This window comes from Nymphalis io, chromosome 4 (assembly GCF_905147045.1).
Source record: "Nymphalis io chromosome 4, ilAglIoxx1.1, whole genome shotgun sequence".
NCBI classification, from domain to species: domain Eukaryota; kingdom Metazoa; phylum Arthropoda; class Insecta; order Lepidoptera; family Nymphalidae; genus Nymphalis; species Nymphalis io.
The window spans coordinates 4,442,323-4,466,332 of record NC_065891.1 but is presented as its reverse complement, the minus strand read 5'-3'; the positions used below and the strand labels follow the sequence as shown (position 1 = coordinate 4,466,332).

Here is a 24,010-nt window from a genome sequence, read left to right as displayed (position 1 = left end):
ATTATATAATAACAACATTATTTAAATATTTTCAATATCAAATCAGTTATTTTAGAGGCTGTATCAGTCAGGACAAGGCAAAGAAGACGTATCAATGCTTAAATGTATGTAGATAGGTATACAAGTTATTATTTATTTATTAAAACACTAAGGTGATTCAAATTCTTACTGAATCAGAAGCGAGTTTATCTTATTATTATGCCCTGTCTTTATCTAACATGGCATCTCCGTTTATTCTATAAATTATCAACTATTTTTGCTTTGACAGTTTGCAAATTAAAATATACAGTCAATATTTTCTTATCGCGGAGGTAATAAGGAGTAGACTTTACACCTTATCGCGACACTATTTTCAAAAGATATAAGAATATAATTTCTTTACATATATGACAATTTTCACGCACATATATACAATATATGTGCGTAAGCGTAAGTTAAGTAAGGCATAAGCTCTAAACCTTCTCCTCAAAAGGGAGAGGAGGCCTTAGCTCAGCAGTGGGACATTAACAGGCTGTTTAAATTAAAAAAAAAATTTAAAATATACAATATTTGCCTTAAGCATTGTGCGTCTCAAATAATCCTTTTTGTTTTGTTTTATTTTTCTTATGAAACTAAGGTAAACCTTCAATTCGTAAGTGCACATCACTAACCATATTTAATTTGAACGAATAATGAAATTTTTACCATAACATTATGAATCTGTAAAACATTATAAATATACCCAAATTTGAGGAAAACGATAATTATGTTAGTACAAAAAACAAAAGCGGATGCGAAACGAAAACATTTAATAGCGTTATGGAAGAAAGCGATTTCATACCATGCGGGAAATGCATTTTATTACTGATGTCACAACCTGGACAGTACAAAGACTTTGAAATTATTTAGAAGAGAATCACTCTTTAAAAAGAAGCACGTCAGCCCACATAAACAGGTTAAATGACAAATTAAATTAAACAACTATGAACGGATTTATCGCGTATATTTTAACATTTTTCTTATCATTTCAATATCAACAATAACAAACAAATTTCATGACGTCTCAAACACTTTGCTGTGTTCGTGGCCACGAGCAGTTGTTTAATTTAAATTATTTAGGTGTTAATAAGAACCTTTGAAATTTAAAATAGTTGAAAATAAAGTAACGTCAAGTGAGCCAACCACAAAAGCCCGGCGGACCGCAGGTTGAGTATCGCTGATATAGAGGGACCAGGTCCGATCGAGCATAGGGTCTTTAATGGTTGATGGATGAATGAATTATGAATGGATGGATAGAGGGAAGAATAGATTTGTGGTTACATACCTTATTATCGCTGTCGAGGTAGTAGTAAGCAAGTAGTGCGTCGTTATGAGTCGTCACGTTTAGTATATGCTCGAATGTATCAGCTTCAGCCGGTACATCGCCGCATGTTACACGCATCTCGCTCGCACGCCTGGATGATTGTAAAAAAAAAATTAAAACAAAGCAAGTCTGGAATTAATTATATTAAAGGGTTTTCTTTTTCGATTCTTATCCATTAGCGTATCGACTAAGAAGAGGAAATAATATTTTACATATGTTATGTGTTAAGAATATATCTAACTAGAATAAAAAGTATTAATTATAAAATGTAATACTAAAGAATGACGCGGTCAAGTCAGAGTAGGACATTTATGGGTTATTTCTGTAAATACGGTTCAACTAATCTCTTTTGTACGCATTGTTTTTAAATAAATACTATAAATAATAATAATTTAAACATTATTTATTGCGTTACAGCGATATATTAAAGTTAAAACAATTAAAAGCTGTATTGTAGTAAGCAAAAACATATGAGTATATTACTTGTTAATTTGAAAAAATATTATTATCGATTATACAAAATGTGATTTCCAATCAAAATTAATCTTGATTAATTTAATTACGTAAGGCTAATGCGCTGTAAAAAACATCCTAGCTATGCAATCACGTGTATCGACATGAATGTCTATCTGCGGAACCAATCATAATGTTACGTGCCAACTTTCATCGTTCCTTATAATATTTTCACAAAATTATACAAAGCAATGGCGTGCTTAAAATACATATACACTTACGACCTTACTTAGCGGCTGTTTAATTAAACACTGATTTCACTCTATCTAACATTATTGAAATGTGGAATGCGAAAAAGAAGACTCAATAAAAAACGTTTAAACGTAATAGGTTGTAATAATAATAAGTTGTGAGAAAAGTTACTAGTACATAATATTATTAGTATGTTTGGTAGTTTGCATTGTATTCTTGGTATATATGTAATGTTTTTGTACAAATTTCTTTTTTAACAGTTCATAAAAGCATTCTCGTTCCTTTATACATAATTTCAAAACAAGATCATCTCTCACTCATTTTTAAACGGATACGATATTTCTCCTTAGGAATTTATTTATTATTATTAAAGCACGGCTTTATAATAAAAAATAGAATAGAAACGAGCTAATGCTTACTTTTGTTTGAGCCCCAGATACAAACAGTAATTGCGTATCTATGTAAATAGATGGTGTTTCTAGGTCTTATTAGTTTATAAACGTGAAGTTTCAACAAAAAATGTGTTATATACAAATATAAAGATAATTTAAATGTATTCCGTATTGGCTTTCCAAGGAGCCATCGGTCTATATAAAACATATTTTAGGTGAAAGTTATTTTAAATATCTTACAATTACATAATATATGTAGATTCTAGATAATACTATTAATAATTTCGTCATCGAGAATTTCTTGACGGAAAGACCGAATAGGTAAGTAATAACTTTTACTAGCCAAACCCAGAACTTAAACTCGAATTACAAGTGAATTATAAGCAACAATCCTTATTCGACTTTATAAATATATAAATCATTTCAATAAAATATGAGATGAGAAGAAACGTATTATTTTAACAAAAATATCAATATTTTCAACATTTTAGCGAGAATTACCTTATAACTTTTGAAGTGTTAACCCCTAACACTGATAATTATGTTTTATCGAGCTTGCGTCTTCTGGATCGCAGCTGGTGAGGTCGACCGATATCGTGACACAAATACAACAATCGAACACTGGAAGTGCGCAACAGATAATGCTATCACCACTTTCGTTGTTACAATTGACACGAATTTCGCATTTGACCCCGTATATCTTAGGTTTTGCTATAGGTGTGTCTATCTTCGACAGCGGATTTAGTTCAGCCCGAGACTGAAGCCTTGCTATATATATATATAGGTAGAGGGACGAGCATATGGGCCACCTGATGGTAAGTCACCAACGCCCATAGACATTGGCATTGTAAGAAATGTTAACCAATCGCTTACATCGCCAATGCGCCACCAACCTTGGGAACTAAGATGTTATGTCCGTTGTGCCTTTAAATTTACTGGCTCACTCACCCTTCAAACCGGAACACAACAATACCCAGTACTGCTGTTTTGCGGTAGAATATCTGATGAGTGGGTGGTATCTATCAAGACGAGCTTGCACTAAGCCCTACCATCAGTATACGTGAGAAGCGTCCAAAATTAAAATAAATTGAGATTGTTTTAAAAAATCCCAAATCATGAGGTATATACGCTGGGCCTGTTGCATGATGCATGCATTTCTGTACAAATACAAGTAACAAATAATAGTAATAGTCGAAGCTTGTTTTCAAAGTTTTATTAGAAATCATTCGATAAATCAACAAACAATATGACAGATAAGCCTGCACTTATGATCACTTTATTTTGTTATTAACACTTAATCACATTTAAACACGTTACTGAACACTAGTACACCTACCTGTTTACTATTTAAGAAAAGTAGGTATTATTCATTTTATTATCTTAGTGTAATTAATCGTAACTAATTGTTAATGTATAATATGTAAAATCCAACACAGGCAGCAAATGAATCATTTTTGGCGGGAATATTATTGCTTACTTTATACAGTGAAATAAATAACAAAAATGGCTGTATAATTGGAAAAACGTCTAAATGAACGGAAGTGACAACAATGTTTAATCATTTAAAAATGTTGACAATATTACATTTAGTCAACAGTCAATTACTGTGATAAACATTCCAAATTCAAAATTTAATTATCATGAAATTACTCTACGTCAAATCTAATTAATAACGAATTTCACAAACACATTCCAAGGACGAATTTCAATTATCTAAATTATTACGCAAATTTACCTATTGACACATTTTATCTAAAAAAAATTAACATAACAATTCATATCGCTAAAATAATTCTCGCGTTTTGTTTGACGTAGCGTAAATAATAATAATGCAATTATTGCGCAGTACGAAATGAGGAAATTAAAAAACTTGGTCCGATAGTAATAATGTATTCATAATCTTTTATATCTGTGATTATCTAGTTGATACTAAATTCTCTTGACCTGTGGGTTAAAATCGAACCTTTAATTTAAGAATGTTTATTTATGTTTTCTATAATTCAACAAAAATATTATTATATACTTAAACTTACCACCAGTAAGTGGTAGGGCTTTGTGCAAGCCCGTCTGGGTAGGTACCACCCACTCATCAGATATTCTACCGCAAAACAGCAATACTTGATATTGTTGTGTTCCGGTTTGAAGGGTGAGTGAGCCAGTGTAATTACAGGCACAAGGGACATAAAATCTTAGTTCCCAAGGTTGGTGGCGCATTGGCTATAAGCGATGGTTGACATGAGTTTGGTGACCACTTACCATCAGGTGGCCCATATGCTCGTCCACCTTCCTATTCTATAATATTCTTCCTATTCTATTATTATATAATTCTAAAAAAAAAAAAAAAAAAAACATACATACCTAATTATAAAACCATACAATGGAACTGTTGTGACCCAAATTCAAAATTACAAGATTTATCAAAATTTGGAATACCAATTCTTCAAATATGAAATCTAGGTAGTAGTAATTCTATAGGTAAGTATTAATGAAGTCATGAGGTATCGTAATATGTGAATGAAACTAAAGATCGGAGGTCAATTTTTAATCATTGTACGATATTGGACTTCATCATGATTAATTACACAATAATAAATACTAATCGAGCTTATTTTGCAATATGCCTAAAAATGTTATAACTCATAGTAGAGCTGTATTTACTTTGATGACTGCATACGGTTTGATAATACATTGTTTTAACAGATATAGCTTAATTTTACACATAACTACATACTTGACCATTTAAATGAACAAGTTATAATAATAATAAAACAAATGAACTTTATCTTATTTGTTATACGATAGTTAATGATGGATGGTTAAGATAACATAATTAATTTTGGCCATTGTAACTTAATAAAATAAGCGAATTATAATACAGATTTGTCAATATTAAGAGTCTTCTGTGAAAAATGTTATTTGGTCGATGGAACCGTTAAATGAAATCGTAATAAATATATATATATAAATAAGACATTGTCTATTTTCTCAACAAGTTCAAACATACGATTTCACTGTTAATGTATTGTGAATAACTATTAATTATCAACGGAATTCCATGTAACGAAGACCTGGGAAATAGGCCGTTTGGATAAGAGCGAAACGTTATCGGGCCTCCTATTGTTTTGTTAAAATAAATCACTGAATCATATCTTAATTACTTGCAAAATTATTTATATTAATTTATTTCAATTTGATTAAAGAAACGCTAAAAACAATACTGTTATTCGTGACTTAGTGCTTGCGATTAATTATTTGTATCAACGACATGAACTTGAATATCATTGACTTAAATTACAATACAAAAGTAGATATTGGAGAAATTCATTAGATTCCGGGTGTAGATAAGTCGATTCCGGAAAGGTCACACTAAAGTTGTTGACACTTTCTGGATTAACTGATACCTACTTTAATGCCAATAAACTTTATGTAGACGAGATAACATTTATAATTAAAAGTCAAACATGTTAGACCAGGCGATTTGGACTTCGTTCCGGTTACTATTGACACGATAGGTAATATGCGATAAATGTAATTAAATCTATTTCAATTTAATTGTGCTAGAATCATATATTTTTAAATGACTAACTATACTAATAATAATGCTTGCATTCTTGCCACAATTCCACGCGGTCATGATTTGTACAGTATCTATTTTTATTTTTTATTTGCATATATTTTTCAATGCAATGTCGCTGCAAGTTATTCCGTTGCCTGTATATTAGTAAGCATTAATATTGAATAAATAAATTAAAAAAAAATCACTCAAGTAACTAAATCTATGTCAATAATACATAATAACTTTTATAATCAAATGATTTATTCGATAAAATATTTGATTTAAGCATGATATGCAAATAAGTTATATTTTAGGTTCGAATTGGACAAATAACAGTGCACGTAGGTACATACTTTTTACATTCACATCAAATTACTGGCCAAATATATATATATGAGTATATATTTTATTTTGTAACGTACTATAAATTATGAAAATAAAAAAAGTTTAAATATTTCTAACAATCCGAAATATAAAGAAGTCGATAAACAATATCGTTCTGAACATGATGAATTATTTTAGAAGATAAGATTGTTGGATCGAAATTTTAATATCATATCAGGTATTTTAAAGTTATCCTGTTCAAAAACCAATCAGAAATGATAATTTTGCAGTTAAGTACTGATAAGATTCACCGAATGAAGGTCATGGATTGATAAGATTAAAAAAAAAATTAGATGATGGGATAATGAGGAACGCGCGTCAGAATATTGAGCATTAAATACTAAGAAAACAATGCGAATTTAAGTTTTAAAAACTAAATACAACCTTAAATTTTACACACGTATATGTACATATGTATGTACAAGTATATATGTATGCTACAGACTCAAAGGACGTAAACAATTAAATCCAATAACTAAACAAACGGCCATAAAAACAAGGCAGAGATACATATCAACCTAGAGGTCTATTTTTACAGTCGAACACTGGAAAAAAAAACTTACCTTCTATCGAGGCGATGATTCTCATCGCGGTGGTCCATAGTCAACTTGTAATATATACGCGCAGCTTCAGAGCGATCGTGGGCGGAATACAGGAACCCGTGCAATTGACGTACAAGCTCCCAACTTAGACGCCACAGAGACTTGCTCATCTTTGGAGTGCAGGAGACGAATCTGGGAACAATTAAATCTTACAGATTTCCACAAGTAACGTTTGGCATATCTTTAGAAATTAATAAATATATCATAAAGATATTTGCAAATAGCTCAAGTTCAGTACTTATATGTTGGTTTATCAGTTATGGTTGGCAAGTTCTATAAATTAAGCAACAGAAATGTTACCATAACATATGTATTCAGACAGAAAATAATATAGTAAATTTTTGGATATGGATTAGTTATTTATTAGTAAAAAAATAATTATATACATCTTTCTAAAGTTTAATATCTGATAAAATAATGGTAAAAAAATAAGTGAAAGAAAACTATACAATATAATAATTCGTAGTAAATCATAGAATAGTAATCCATTTTAATTATGGCGTAAATATCAAACATTTTCGTTTGTTTTTATAGTATGTACTGCCTGTCTCTGTCTTCGTACGGGTAGAATACTGGTGGTAGAGCTTTGTGCAAGCTGGTCTGGGTAGATACCACCCACTTATCAGATATTCTACCGCAAAACAGCAGTACTTGGTATTGTTGTATTCCGGTTTGAAGGGTGAGTGAGCCAGTGTAATTACAGGCACAAGGGACATAACTTAGTTCCCAAGGTTGGTGGCGCATTGGTGATGTAAGCGATGGTTAACATTTCTTACAATGCCAATGTCTATGGACGTTGGTGACCACTTCTATCCATATGCCCTTCTATTAATATGCTCGTCCGCCTTCCTATTCTATATAAAAAAAGAATAATAGTGTACAAAAAAAAACGTTTATATCGTAGTACATATAACTTTATTATTTTACGCACACCAGTAAAACTCCCAGACAGAATGAGATTTCCCGATATCTTCAAAGATCATCTTCATATTTCAGCCAATTATCACAAAACCATAATATACACATACAACCTTTCTCATGAACTCCGTTTATTGGTGAACACCGTATGAAAATCCGTTGAAATTACTGTAGACTTCTAATATGATTAATTACTATGGAAAATATGGGTCTAGATTATCCTAGATTCATTTGTTAAATGACCTACTCGTCGCGTTAAATTAAAAAAGCTTTATTCTATCAAAAAACTTATTACATAGCTTTATTACCAATTATATATAATGTAAGAAACAAGTCTGACTAAGTAACATACAAATCACATATACCAAACTGTATGAAGTGCGTATGTTTTTCTACGGGATTATCGCTATTGTTATTTTTAACATTTGTAATAACTTAATGTGTATTTCTTATTTGTTGTTAAACGTATTCGTAACAGCTTGGAGCTGATGAAACTGGTGTGTATAAGCGTAGAACCGGTCAGACTTCACTTCCGATTGAGAAGCCGTTTTCTACGCGAGTTGGAAAACTTAAATGAGAAAGTTGTGTATTACTCGAATAGTAATGCAAATAGATTATATTATTTCATTCGCTGTGGCATTTGAGGTGCGCGACTTGACAACATTATCCTTTCTGAGGTTTGAGAGTGTAACTACGAACGTTCTAATTCTGCTATTGAAAATTACTTGATAAACGAGGTGTGTCCTCACAGCTTATCGGTTAGACCAGGGATTTAAGTCCAGAAAGAACCGTATAATCTGAGGTCTTATAAGCTACAAACTAAACTACATGAAAGTACTAGTCAAAAAGTACAGACGGTTATAACCACATTAAAAGTACAATTTTTGTATTTTATATCAGTATTATTTATAATTTTACGTCTCGCTTAGTTTTACTTTATTGTTTTAACAATAGACGAAATGTTTTAACTACATCAATATATCCCTGTTTTCTATTTAATTCCTAATTTTTACAAATTTTTTTAAGTTAGCGCCATATTTTATACCATGCTACTAATATTTACTTTTAACGAGACATGAGCTCAAATTATGAATTATGTAAAAGAACAGCTTAACAATAGATTCGTTTCAAACCTGTCCGTTTGAAGTAAAAAAAATACATTTCTTCATAGACAGTAAATCTAATGTCTATAACAAATAGTTTTGAATTAAACAATTTACTGTTTTTTTTTTATTGGTGATTTGCTCCTTTTAGCTTTGGAAGGGCTAGCAACACTGCCAATTAGCTAGTGAGTGAGAATAGGCTTCATGAAAATATAAATGATGAAAATTTCATTTAGTGTTTGGATCGATAAATCTCTTTTTATTGTAATTTAAGTATTATATTTTTTATAATAAAAAATATATTATCAAGAATAAGGTACATTGTATTCGAATCTGGTTACACTTTATACGTCATGTTATCATACTTAATCATTTATTATCAGTAGATAATTTTCAAGACATAATGATTAATAAATATTTTTAATAAAATTAAAATGGCTGTAGGATGATAGGTTGAGTATTTAAGACGTGACAGCGTAACAAACAAACTCATTATCGCATATAATATTAGTATGGATTTTTCATGTTACTTAAGATATCTACTGTTGTTATGTTGCAACATTACTCATATCAATAAATATAACTTCAAAATTTGGAACCCACTAGCATTCTACGTGTCTTCTCCATATTACGTGACATTGACAGAACATTTGACTAGCACAGATACGCATAATTACAAAAGAAAAAAAAAATACTTTCATATAACATTAAAAAACAGAGCTATTTATGATTTCATAATGAACATTTTTATCGTCAATTACACACTTCTACTATGCGGACGCACAACTTTTTCATCTTTATTTTTTGAACAAGAATGACATCCATTATATTATGACGATAAAGTTGTTTGTCGGCTGAAAATGATTATAAAGCTTTATTTTTTTAGATTAAATAATATATTATTATATATTTGTTATAGTAACATAACAGGAAATCCTTAAGGTATAGGATATGTTATCATATTACGTTACTAGGATTTTATTGTGGTATTATCGGTTGCGTCCGAGGTCGCGAAATTATCATTTTATATTTTAAATAATAAAATTTGTTTTACAACACAATTACATATATTTAATAAAGACTGACTTGTACGAACAAAGGGAATGGATTTATCGATGGACATTTATTTCATTGACATTTATTATGATAATATCAAATTGTTAAAACAGAAATTGTAAAAAAAGACAAAACATTTTCTTTATTTTATATGTAATTTTGTATGTATTGACGAAATTCGGTGTTACCTAATATTAAATAAAAGGAGATAAGTCTAGGAAAAAAAGTACTAAAAAAATTATATTTAAAAAATTGTGTTTATCTCCCTGACAATGGTCGAGTCGACAACGGGGCGAACACTAGTTAATATTAATAGGTATTTCTTATTTCTTTCATATTTCAATTAATTTTAAAGCAGTCACTATTTTTTTGTTAATGTCTTTTCGTTTAAAAATTTAAAACGTAACACCATAATAAACAATACCTACTATTTGCAATAACTGGTTACAATGAGGTTCGTAATGCCAAACGCATTACTAACAAAACCACCAATCGCAGTTATTTTCTTTGTTTTTTAAAATTAACAAAAACACGTTGACAAATGAATAAAATCGTTGTTTTGCATAATAGACGCAACTGGAAATTCTAAAAAATGAAAATATTACTAAAATGGTTGTGTACTATATAAAGTTATTTAAACTGACCTCTATACATGTTAAATAGTAGATCCTAATGAATTTGAGCTAGAAACGAATATTCATGTTCAATAGATCAATTTTGCATTCATTCATTCGAATACTAACCAAAATTCAAGAAAAACTACAACACTTCGATCGTTTTTTTTTGACAATGACCAATAAATTGCGACGCGTCTAATTGCCATACGAGTGATTTCTTTGACTCTGTCACGCGGGAGACGCACAACAAAAAAAAAATGGCGAAACATAAAGCACCCCCTATTTAACTGTCACATGGCGAATGATCCTAACTGTTTTTGCTCAAACTAAGCGTTTGCTTTTTAGCTTTAAATGCAAAGCAACAGCCCATACCACCACCAAGTAACGCAAAAACTTGAACTAACCTAGTCATAATGTTGTTGTGACGTATACATCTCCTTCTACGAACGTGAATATTCCCCATCACAGCGTATTGTACCGCGTGCTTCTCTATTTTATCACCGACATAACTAAAAAAGCGACGAAATGATGATTATAGTCTGAAATTTAGCGTGTAGATATTACCATTACTCAAGCTAAAGATGTTAACAGGTAAGATGTTGACAGCGTGCGTAAAGATTATTTGTGAAAACCTGCATACAAGCATCTGTTTAGAAAATATGAAGAGCAAGAAGGCACACGACTAAACGGGTAATTGGTAACTATATTGCTTTTATAGCTTTATTTAAGTACAGAAGTTATTATATTTTTAAAGTAAAAATAAAAAATAGCGTAAATTATAAAATAAATATATTTAGGTAATACATGCACGAGTTATATTTTATTAGAATATTTATAAAAGACTGATGAAAATATTAAAATTTGTGAAATTCTAAATTAGAATAGAAAGCTCGTTGAATATTTCTCAAAATACGTAAACAAAGAATTAACGAAAGATTTGTATATTCTACAAAGTCCTCGATTGTTTATGACAATTGTATTGATTGAAATAAAAATATATAAAAATAATAGCACCAGCTATGGCGATACAGGTCCATTCAAAGGGTTCGGTCAAACGGGCCAGGTTCATTAATTCATGCGTCCCTTTCAACAGAACAGACAATAGATGATATCAAATAAATTTCGTAAACGGAGGACCATGACACAATTTCTTGTTACATTTATTCGGACATAGTAAATATGTAACTCGAACAAATTTGATAATAGTTGACGTAACAGTGTAATTTGGAAATATCGTTGTAGAGATATGCATGTAATAAGTAACGACTTTGGAGTTTTAACATTTTACGTTTTAAAATGTATTTGTATATGTTGAAATTCCGATGTTTTGGCCTAATTTAATTTATCTTTAATTATAATACAACGGTTAAGGAAATCATCATAAGGAAACCTGAATGGGTATAATTTCACAGAAATTCTGCCACATGTGTATTCCACCAACCCGCACTGGAGCAGCGTGGTGGAATAAGCTGCAAACTTTCTCCTCAAAAAGGGAGAGGAAGCCTTTAGCCCAGCATTGGGACATTTACAGGCCGTTACGGATATAATACAACACTATTCCTCTTAACTAGTTATAACGACTTTAATTTAACTACCAAAGTTCCGATTACAGCTTCTCGGTCAATTCGATGTCAAAGTTGTTTATTTGCCTTTACCCCTGTTGTGGTTGGAATAGGTTATACACAAACAACATCTGACTTCCCCGAAAGTCACATTCAAAGATAGATAGCTTGAACTCTGTCCAATTATTTATTTACATGCCCTTATGTAAACAATTTTGATTATTGTGTCGAGACAAATATGTTAATCACTAAAGTATTTACTGTCTGTAGTTAAATGTTCCTGTCAACAAAGGTTCATAGAGCAATTTCAAATCGAATCAAAAAGTTTTTATAATATTATTTATATTAATATAGATACTGGCCTAGGTGCGATACCGTAACTGTTTAAATAGATGACGCATGCGTTCGATCTTTGAACAATACTTGATGAATATAATATTTATTCTAATGAATAGCTACTATAAAAGTTTATAATATTTTTAGAATCTAATAGCTGCCACGGCTTCGCATGTATGGTTACAATTCCATTTTTAATATATAAATGCGAACATATGTGTATTATCACGAGTAAATCGCAAAACAACTTATTGCATCAAATAAGCCTACTAGTCTAAGAGAGATATCATCATAGTGAGTTGTAATCGTTGCCTCATTGAATTAAAATCACCCTAATTTGGACATGTAGCTTTGAACGGTGAAAGAAAAAACAATAAGTAATCCTGCGTTCCAATATCTCTCATTTCTGTCACCAACCGAAACAGCCTGTGAATGTCCCACTGCTGGGCTAAAGGCCTCCTCTCCTCATTTTGAGGAGAAGGTTTGGAGCTTATTCCACCACGCTGCTCCAATGCGGGTTGATGGAATACACATGTGGCAGAATTTCAGTGAAATTAGACACATGCAGGTTTCCTCACGATGTTTTCCTTCACCGTAAAGCACGAGATGAATTATAATCACAAATTAAGCACATGATAATTCAGTGGTGCTTGCCCGGGTTTGAACCCACGATCATCGGTTAGTCACCAACATACATGCGCAATTAAAAGCTAGCTGAGTAATAGACACGAGTGGCTAATGTCAGGATGTCGTGCAATCATAACGCAAACATACATATATGTAAAAACAATTGACCAATGGTAGGAGACCATGCAATCATCAATAATAATATGGTAATTTAAAAGTGAATCAAGAAACAACCAATCAAATAAATGCCCTTCAAAAATTTTATTTAAAATCATGTTCGTATATAAAATACTGCTCAATTTCATATATATATATATTTTAATTTACGTCAATAAGATGATGTAAAGCATCAATATTTTTTAAGTTTTCAACAATAATGCAAGGTTAAATGGGTATGTTCTCATACGATTTTCTTATAACGTGTCTATTACATGCAATTATTAATTGCGTGGTGTTTAACGAAAATTGACGAAATATACACAGATAAGATATTAATTGAAATCGCGTTTAAAAACTGTAGATATATGTATTCAGAATAACGAATACTAACTTACATAAAAATAATAGGTTTTACTTAAATTGTTATTGTTCCAGCTCTCAATGGTTTTTAGAGCATATATAAATATGTATATAGGTATATATGCGAACCAGATAAATGATATTGTAATAATTGACTTGTGGATCATTATTAATTTTTTTTCTAATTTTCAGACATTTATTTTCTCTGCTTACTTAACTTTTTTTAAACATTTATATTATATATCCTTGCATTATAATTATAGTTCCACTAGTTAGTTAGTTTCTACTAGCTAAATTACTAATACCAGTAAATCAAATGAATCTCGACTACCAGTTAGCTACAAATAAATAAAAACTACTATCTTTGAGAAGATAGTTTCGCACTTCCGGAGATGTTTCTAGAAACCAAAACAGCTGTGCGATACCATTGCGTACGTAATACATTCAAGGTCATTATTATTAAAGCGAGTATGACATTATTATTTTGTTCATATCGCAGAATGTAACGAACAATAGTTTCAACCAGTACTTACGATATACGCTGCACCTTTTAATATAAATGTTATGTATATTTTACAATTTTTTTTTTGGTACTTGCAATACTTGTTTTAGTAATTTAATTACATTACTCATTGTAATGTGCATAATTGTTTTTTTAACAATAAAGTTTTTACCATTATTTCTTTATTGGTAAAGAATGTGTTTTAAATGACGCATTATTAAAAAAGAATTCTTATTTTTTAGTAGGCATAGATAATACTGACATTTAGAGTGAATATAATCATAAAAGTTATTACAAATACATACCGTTTCTCATTTCGAATTTACATTTGCAAAATTTAGTCTTAGTTTAACCATTGTTTACCTTTTTTATAGTTCTTATGTTTTTTTTAAACGATGTAATTTTTTTTTTGAATTTCTTTGTAGTCATTATTTATGTGCTTGCTGTGGTCTCCTTTATTTGAAGGAGCACACATATTTTAAATCATTATTCCACGATTTAAATAATATTTTGTGCGAATTTATTTTGAAGAAAATAAAAACTTTATTGTATTTAAACGAAATATTGTTACATAAAACGTATTTAATATACACATTAAATTAGAAAATAAATGGCATTAAAAAGGCAACCAAACTTACACCATTAAGGTGTTAAGACATATTTAAATTATCAAATTGATATCAAATACTATGAACATGCATTTGTCTGGAAACAATGCGAACGATGTCGGATCATAGTTCATAATCACATAATTACAATTAATTTAATTTCGTTAATCATTGAAGTTTATTACGTGTTGGTTTATATTTATTGTTAGTCAGAAGAAAAAAAACCTGATGCAAGAGAAGTAACCATACTTGTTGACTTACTTTGAACTTGAAGAACATACAATCCGCGTGATCCGTGTCAAGGCAAGTGCTAAGAACGGAGAACAAGAGGCTAAATTCATGAAGAATTTCATTAAATTGACTTTTAATCCATTGATTGTCGTTTCTATAAACTATACGCACATAATTATAATAAAATTAATTGATAAATCCACTCACTTGGTAATCGTAGCGTACAAAACATCGACAGGCACTCGGTAAGGTAGCGTCAGCAAAGACACGCAACGCATGCCCCGCTGTCTCATCACCCAGTTGACAATGCCGTTGTTAGCGGTGTCGATGGCGTTTTGGAATATCGTCGTTACTGTGTCCGGTAGATCGTCCACAAGAGCATCCTAAAATATTTTTTAACTTTATTTATTACCCTTTATGCGAACAACAGCCCTTGATATTTGAAAAATATTTTAAGTTATTGTTTCTTCTTTAGGCACGTTGAGAGTTGAATTTTACTATAGAAGGGAAATGACGTCACAAAATTACACTACGAAGTTAGTTGCGAAGGGGATTTATTCTATATACATACATAATTATGTTCACACGTCATATAATAATAAGTAGTATTTTGTATAGAAAAAAAAGTAAATTTTATAGTTAATTATCAATCCCTTATTACAAAGTTATTTAACTTTTATCGCGCCTACACAAGTACATGCAGCTTTTCATTTTTTTAAATAATCTCTTAGGTACCAGCGTCTAACCTAAATAAAACGATAGAAAATAATTTTATATCTTATAAACAATACCAAATGCGTATGTAGCAACTCGTTTACATAACTATTGTAAATAAAATATACGAGCAAACAAAGACTCATAGTGATCACCACAATTGTTTAATCTTTATTTATTCTAATTATAGCGAGAAGTGTTCATAATGACCAGTATTAGTGTGGGTATAATGTTATTACTGATTTTGTATAGAATTTTGTAAATGTAGGTACGTCTGGATAGAATATTGTCATAATTTTTTTAAACGCGGATACCAAAGTTTTATTTCTTTGATAAGGTCTTCTTCGGAATTAAGAGCAATCCAGTGTAAGAAACTTGAGAATAAAAAAACATAATCCAATGTAATATTTTTCAAGATCTGCGAATGCCGTATACGCTAAGATCAATACAATAAATGTAAAATACACACACAATTATTTTAGATAAAAGACCAAGGTTAGTTCGATTTAATGGTAATTAGGTAACTTTAAAACTATGTGAAAATCGTTAGAATTTTACCTGTCTGTGCGTCTTGCACTCTTCGCATTCCGGGTCGTATTCGTGAGGAGTGTCATTTAGAACGTCTTGTAACTGGTATGTGGACTGCACTGCTAGACATCTAGGACAATTTTATATTGCATTAATGTCGTTGATAGTATTCAAATGTAGATGAATTATTATGAAACAAAATGTGTCGTACAAATGAAACTAAATAATCAGAGTTTATTATATATATATATCTGGTAATATCAGTCGGATTTACTGGTGGTAGGGCTTTGTGCAAGCTCGTCTGGGTAGGTACCACCTACTCATCAGATATTCTACCGCAAAACAGCAATACTTGATATTGTTGTGTTCCGGTTTGAAGGGTGAGTGAGCCGGTGTAATTACATTACACAAGGGACATAAAATCTTAGTTCCCAAGGTTGGTGGCGCATTGGCTATAAGCGATGGTTGACATTTCTTACAATGCCAATGTCTAAGGGCGTTTGGTGACCACTTACCATCAGGTGGCCCATATGCTCGTCCACCTTTCTATTCTATAAAAAAAAAAACTTTCAATCGTTGTCTTTTGGCTAGACTAGCGCGTTCAAGTAAATTACGAACAAACTCTTCCGCTTCAATATATTAATAAAAGATAACTCTTAATTGCTAAATAGCAATTTCCTTTCTTAAAAATTGAAGGGGCAATTTAACCCCTAAGGTTTAATTACCCCTTAATTTTTTTGCAATTATTGTGGTGTGTTATCATGGTGTGCCCCAGAAGTTTGGACTGACGTTTGGCGTTTTTTTTGCGTTGGCACAGGCCAAACGTCAGGTAATTAAACCTTAGGGGTTAAATCGTAAAAAAAAAGTCAGTCAATTATTCTTTTATAAATATAGATAATATATACACATATGTACTGAAATGAAATTTTTATTGTAATACTTAATAATAATAATTCTTTTAATAATCTAAGATCAATACAATAAATGTAAAATACACTCACCTAGTACATGATATCATATTATTTCTGTGCAAGAAACGGAGAGCGTCATCAAATCCCTGCTTGCACATGTTGCTGAGAACATCAGCTTTTGGTGGAAAAAGAATTCTAGCGAAGCGATTCATGTTCTCCTTCGACAACTCGATACTGGTATTTGCTAAATTTACCTAAACCCCAACATTTGAATTCATCATCATTTGGTATTTAAAAAAAAAAACCTATCAATAATAGTTAAAGAAAATAGTTATTTTTTGGATTAAAAAAAAACAAGCTATTAAGAATATTCGATCATATTTAGTTTCCATTTCAATATTCTTTTCATATTTTTATTGCATAAATTACGTCGGTATAACTCATTTAACTACTTAGTGAAACTATCGACGAAGGTCTTCTGAGTACGTACGTCATGATAATCACGCTGATATCACGTACCTTATATAAATGGCAAAGTATGCAAATCTCTCAAGGAAATTATGTACTTAGTTTAAAACACATTTGTACATAAATTTCGATTTGTAAACTGGTCGTTCCGCACTATTGAAGAGAGGACGTATTTGGCAAGCCAAACCATTACTAGCCTGTTTCTAATATATATATTTATATTGGCTATAAGCGATGGTTGACATTTCTTTCAATGCCAATGTCTAAGGGCGTTTGGTGACCACTTACCATCAGGTGGCCCATATGCTCGTCCACCTTCCTATTCAATAAAATATATATATAAGGATACTTTTGTATAAACAACAGAACAGTTTTTTTTAAATATAATTTGACTACAATTTATACATCCAAGATTTCATTAAACAAAAATATTACCCTAAAAAAGATAATATTTAATTGCCTTTAAATTGGGAGTTAAATTAATATCTGAATTAAAATAAATTATTAAATACTAAGCACTTACGTGAAATAACTGTGAACTTAAGTCTCTGGGGCAGATATCACTCTCGCCACAGAAGGGGCTTACGGTAATCGTGTTCTCGTCTAATACGGGCAAATTATCACTAAATCCCCCATCCATATATCTTATACCGTGAAAACGAGGCGGCAACATCCCGGAGAACACTGGGACGAAACATGACGCTAATAACGCCTGTTGGAGAAAAATCAGATTTGAATAAAATTGACATTGATTTTTTAATATTTATATATATTTCGTAGCATGTCGTAAGTCTTAAATATTTAATTTGAGATGTGAGATTCATATGTATTTACGCAATTATTTAGCGACAAAAAGAATATATTATTTGAATTCAATTACATCATTTATTTATATGTCATATCATAATCATTATAAAATAAAAATATAATATGCCTAAACATATAATAACTGTATAACTACACTGTTTAATTAAAACTCACTTGTAATAAATCTTCTCTAGAAGGAAATTCGGTTACAATCACATTCTTGCCATCGTAAACTCTTGTTAGAGAAATATGCAGTTTGCCGCTGACAATCTTGTGAGCATCTTGAGGTAGGTACTTTTGCATTCCCTCCAGTAGGACATTTTGTATATTGAAGGAAGGACTAAACGGGCCAAGGGACCCTGCCCTCGCTTCTTCCACTACTCTCAGGACATCACTTGTAATTTCACCTAAAAAAATGTAGAAAATTTCAATATTGTTTCATAATTTTAATATACATATAATGCAATTTATTATTTTATTTTTTTGAGTAAACTTTTACAATCACAATAAAATCGTTTTGATTAACATTTTCATAATTGTTATTTTTATTAAACAGCTTATTGCTCTAAAACAAAAAGTTACTTAGGTATTATGTTTTGGTTTTCAAATGATTGTAAAATGTTGCAGATAACAAAATGTGAAAAAAGTTCTGAATGTGAAAATCAAATAATGATTTTAATAATAATAAATTGCCAGAATAAATGACAAATCAAATTTATTGAAATAGGAATAAAATTTGAGACTCTTTATAAATAAGAGAACCCATATTACAAATCTATCAACTATATAGAATACTTCTTAGATTAAGAAAACTAAGCCTCGGATGTCCAAGTTTAACAATAATTTTAATATTAATATTTTACTTGGCACAAATAAATTGCAGAAAAAAGCACATTCTTTTAAACCAACAAACCAGTTACTTATACTTAAGGCAAATTTTTAGTAGAAATTTAAATAATATTAACCATACAAACATAATTATGCACAAACGATAAATAAATACCTCATTAGTTAATGACTACTGTTAATGACTTATACTTAAGGCAAATTTTCAGTAGAATTTTACATAATATTGACATTACAAAAATAATTATGCACAAACGATAAATAAATATCTCATTAGTTAATGACTTTTGAAAATAAAGATCAGAAACAAAAAAAATCTAATATTTTTTGACCAGTCTTGTATTCCATTGATAGATAAACAAATTTTATTAGAAAAAGTAGAACAATTTTATTAATATCAGAGTTATAGAATAAGAATATATATACATATATATTTATTTTTCTATACTTATGCACATTTACATGAAAATAATTATCTTGAAATAACTGTTAAAGTGTAAATCTATAACAATAATAAATATATCAGCAATAAATAAAAAGTGTATAACACAATTTTAGACATATTGATGATCTAATGTATATTTTAAAAATTAGGTCACATTATTTTTCATTCAAATGTTATTCAATATTTAATGTATTGAAAAGTTAAAGTTCAAACCAACTAATTTTTTCGTATAATATCAACAATTACACGCATTCCCACAAAAATAATATCATATTGTCATCATATATACTCAATTGGAGCTCTAATTGAGATGTACTTTTCACTAATAATATTTTTTAACTCACCTATAGGAAGTTCACACAGCAAACAACAAGCCGAGACAGCCCCAAAAGAGGCTCCCGAAATTTTGCCCATAAGCAAATGCGGAGCATATTTTTTAAGACACACTGCAACTCCGACATGGTAAATACCAAGAAATCCACAACCGGCAAAGGATAAGTTCATTATTATTTACGCATCCAACGTAAATTAAAAATTACACTATGAACAATTGTTCACTAGTCACTCAAGCAAAAAACTTCAAAATAAAACCGATATTTTATATCGTAAAAAAATCACGGGTATATTTAATTTAGAAACAAATATTACGTATTGCGCACAAAAAGTTTTACGAATACGTCCGACGAGTTCCAAGTTCCAATATAATATAAATAAACAACAATTTTGTGCTAAGATGCAAAATACCTACTCAGTACTTATATCGAAACTGATATGACATAAGTCAGAACGTATCAGCTGCATTTGACGTTTATTGACGACCTTAATGTCACTAGTGAGCCAGTGTTGCTATACCGACTTGATGTCTTGAACCAACAGGCAATTTTATTTTATTTTCTATAGAAATGTGGTAACAATATTTAGTAATTTAGTATTATAAAAAATATTGCTTATGTTATAATCTGTTTATACTGTACCTTACGTAGACAGATAAACAAATAGACCAAGGGGCCACTAACCGCGATTGAGACAGAGATAGTTTGTTAATATGTGCGTATAATGTTGCCATAGAAACTGCATTACCTGTTTTGGGAGAATAAATAATTTTCAGGATTTCATTAAAACAAAATAAGTTTATTAAATTTTACTTTTTAAAATTTATTATACTTTTTTTAATTAAAATATATTTTGTTTTCCTACTACACCCAAAAACTATTGCATTGTTTGTTTTTGTTTCTGTTATCAATAGTACTTCAGCATCTTTATGTGGTACTGGATTAGCATTCTCCTCAGAAGTTGAAATCTAAAATACTCAATTAAATTTAATATTACTAAAAAATGTTTGCCACATAGATTTCTACGATAACCTCTTGACTCGGAATGTAATAATAGTAAAAATTCATGAAGAATGTTTAATATTATTGTCGTTAGGAAATTATAAAAAGGAGAACGAAGAAATAAAAATAACATATTTACATATAACGAAGCACTTTAGGTTATTATTGGAGTCCATATTTATTTGTTTGCATTGTCTACGAGCCGATATTTTTTATCGAAAATCGGGACATTTTTTTTAGCTGACGCTGGCAGCACTTACATGATAAATAGTTTTAGGTTATGAATGATAAAAGCTGGAAAATCCTATTATCTTCTGGATTTTAATGCAATATAATGTTCCGTCATGCTATGGCATAAATAAACATCACTGAGAAACTATATTTAGGAACAAAATCGTCGTACTTACAGAATATAAGGATTGTTTCTCGGCCTTTTCACTGGATTAGAATCGTTTTCTAACATAAAAGTAAGCGAAAACTGAACAAAAAACACAATGAACGCACCAACTGTCAAGTTTGTTTCGCTACTTAAGTAGCGAAACAAACACCGAAACTGGTTACGCGATAAGGGATAGAAGATTTGATAATTCTATCTCTGTCTAAACCATTTGTAATGTGATTTTCGTTCTCTTTCTTGTGTAAGTGAGAAGAAAATCGTCATTGCGTCTATTAGTTTCTCTGTCTACGGTACCTTAATATGCATGTTGTGGCCGTCTTTAAAAGTCACACATTTTATGTAAGCTGAATGTGTTTGTTTTATTATTACATTTAAAAGTGTGATGACTGTTGATGGTCCTTAATAAAATAAAATATAGAGTTCAGAGTATTTAGATACAGTAAAGTAAAGTTTAAATTCAACATTGAAAGAGCTAAAGATGTTGTGTAAAGACTATGACAACAAACAATTCTTTTAATAATTGTTTATATGAGTAAAAGGAAAGGAGAAGTATATTGTGCACAAAAAGAGTATCAAAATGTGTGAAATGATAAAGTGAAGTATGCTAGAGAGGGACAGCAGCTTACTACATAATATGTTATGTACATGCTATATAATTATTATATAGTATAAATCATCGTTATCATCATTCCCGTTTATTTGGAGTTTAAATAGATATTTTTTGCGTTCTTAAATTCGTAATAAGCGTTGGCGGCTAGTTTGTTTTATAAAAATAAGTTGTATAATGTATAATACATTATATAGGTGTTAATTTTTTAAATAATTGCCATTTGTAGTTTTTAAAATCAGATTATTATATACTATAATCCGGCCAAATCAGTTTAATTCAAATGTTTTAGGTGTTAAGAAATCTCTGAAATGAGAAATAGTTGAAATTAAGTAACAGCAGGTGGGTAAACCAGAAAAGACCGGTGGGCTGCATGGGGCCCGCGGACCTCAGGTTGAATATCGCTGCTCTAGTCTATAATCTGTGCTGTGAGTATAGTATCCCTGTCTAGTTGTCTACGGTTGAGTTTGTGACATTAGTATTTAATAATATTAATGTTATGTTTGAGTTTCATTGAAGATAAGATTGGTTACAGTATTAGGTTAATAACAATATAATATTATTAGATAAATTATTAAAGTTAAATCTGAAAATATTGTGTTATAAGATTTGACTTTTAAATTTATAAGTAGAACAATGACACGACATGCAAGAAACTGCACTGCTGGTGCAGTTTACACTTACCATGAGAAAAAAAAAGATGCTGCCGCTTCTGGATATGGGACCCAAAGCGAAAGAGTTGGAAAAGATTCCGTAAAAAGTTTCGATTGCTGTAGTCTAACATTACAACCTTGTAGGAATCCGGTGGTCACCAAAGAAGGTTACTTGTTTGATAAGGAAGCTATATTGGAATATATCATAACAAAAAAGAATGACTACACTCGAAAATTGAAGCAGTATGATAAGCAATTAAAAAAAGAAGAAAATGAGAAGAAAGAGTTAGCTGCTGCTGAAAAAGAAGCAAATTTGGTTAAATTTATGAGCAGAGAGAAAACTATATCAAATAATAAATACTCAGATAGATCTCAGCCCTCAAGTTCAGTGTCGAATTTAGCTAACGGCAAAAATAAAGAGTTACCAAGTTTTTGGGTTCCTTCTCAACTTCCTGATGCAAAAATTTCAAAACTTGAAAAACCGGATCCTACTGTTTATTGTCCAATAAGTTGTAAGCCTTTGAAAATGAAAGATTTAATTGAAGTCAAATGGACATTGGTTAATGATCCTGATGATAAAAAGTCCCTCATAGCCAAAGAAAATCGGTACATGTGTCCAATTACACATGATATATTAAGTAATGCGGTGCCATGTGCAATAATCAGGTACTTTTATCATTCATTCAGTCATTTTTGACAATTAAATTAAAACAATGCTCTTTTTAATATTTATTCCTATAAAAAAATACAACAGAATTAGCTATTCTGATCAATTGAGGACGAAAAAAATACTTTATTTTTAGCTCTGATATATTATGCAGCAATCTCAAAACAAATCTTGGTAATAAAATTTTAATGTCAATTTTAATTTCAGAACTAGTGGTCATGTTGTTACTATGGAATGTGTTGAAAAAATAATTAAAAAAGACTGGCTTCATCCTCTTACTGGAGAAAAACTCAAAGAAAAAGATATTATACCACTACAGAGAGGAGGCACAGGATATGCTCTTACTAATCAAAATCTAGAAGGCAAGAACGAAAGACCAGTATTGCAAGCTTAGAAATACATATTTAGTGTAGAAAAAATAACTTCAGTACCTATTTTAGATATAGCTGTGAAATTTTTTAATATGGTTGGATAAAAATCATAATAAAAAAGTTTGGTGTCAATAAAACAAAATTAAGTGTATAAATCTATAATAACAAAATATTATTAAAATATAATTATATTTATTAAATT

At 30.3% G+C, this 24,010-nt stretch overlaps 4 protein-coding genes across 5 annotated transcripts in view; 3 read left to right on the top strand and 1 right to left on the bottom strand.

The window, feature by feature from the left end:
- Nucleotides 1-20,538, bottom strand: part of LOC126781764 (uncharacterized) — a 36,550-nt gene extending 16,012 nt beyond the window's left edge. The window contains exons 1-8 of the mRNA XM_050506799.1: nt 20,124-20,538; nt 18,663-18,895; nt 18,205-18,393; nt 17,304-17,467; nt 16,333-16,432; nt 15,268-15,443; nt 6,943-7,113; nt 1,304-1,433 (exon numbers count right to left, since the gene is read on the bottom strand). Coding sequence (XP_050362756.1) covers nt 1,304-1,433; nt 6,943-7,113; nt 15,268-15,443; nt 16,333-16,432; nt 17,304-17,467; nt 18,205-18,393; nt 18,663-18,895; nt 20,124-20,283 — 1,323 coding nt within the window. The 5' untranslated portion in view covers nt 20,284-20,538. The remainder of the gene's footprint in view (nt 1-1,303; nt 1,434-6,942; nt 7,114-15,267; nt 15,444-16,332; nt 16,433-17,303; nt 17,468-18,204; nt 18,394-18,662; nt 18,896-20,123) is intronic.
- LOC126781698 (phosphatidylinositol N-acetylglucosaminyltransferase subunit A) overlaps nt 1-24,010 on the top strand; it is a 357,458-nt gene that overhangs the window by 23,125 nt on the left and 310,323 nt on the right. The gene's annotated exons all lie outside the window — the stretch shown is intronic.
- The window catches only part of LOC126781736 (growth arrest and DNA damage-inducible proteins-interacting protein 1), a 74,993-nt gene that overhangs the window by 17,909 nt on the left and 33,074 nt on the right, over nt 1-24,010 (top strand). The window lies entirely within an intron of this gene.
- LOC126781725 (nitric oxide synthase-interacting protein homolog) lies at nt 22,592-24,008 on the top strand. The gene is made up of 2 exons (XM_050506724.1): nt 22,592-23,436; nt 23,645-24,008. The coding sequence occupies exons 1-2, from the start codon at nt 22,754-22,756 to the stop codon at nt 23,829-23,831; spliced, it is 870 nt and encodes a 289-aa protein (XP_050362681.1). The 5' UTR covers nt 22,592-22,753; the 3' UTR covers nt 23,832-24,008.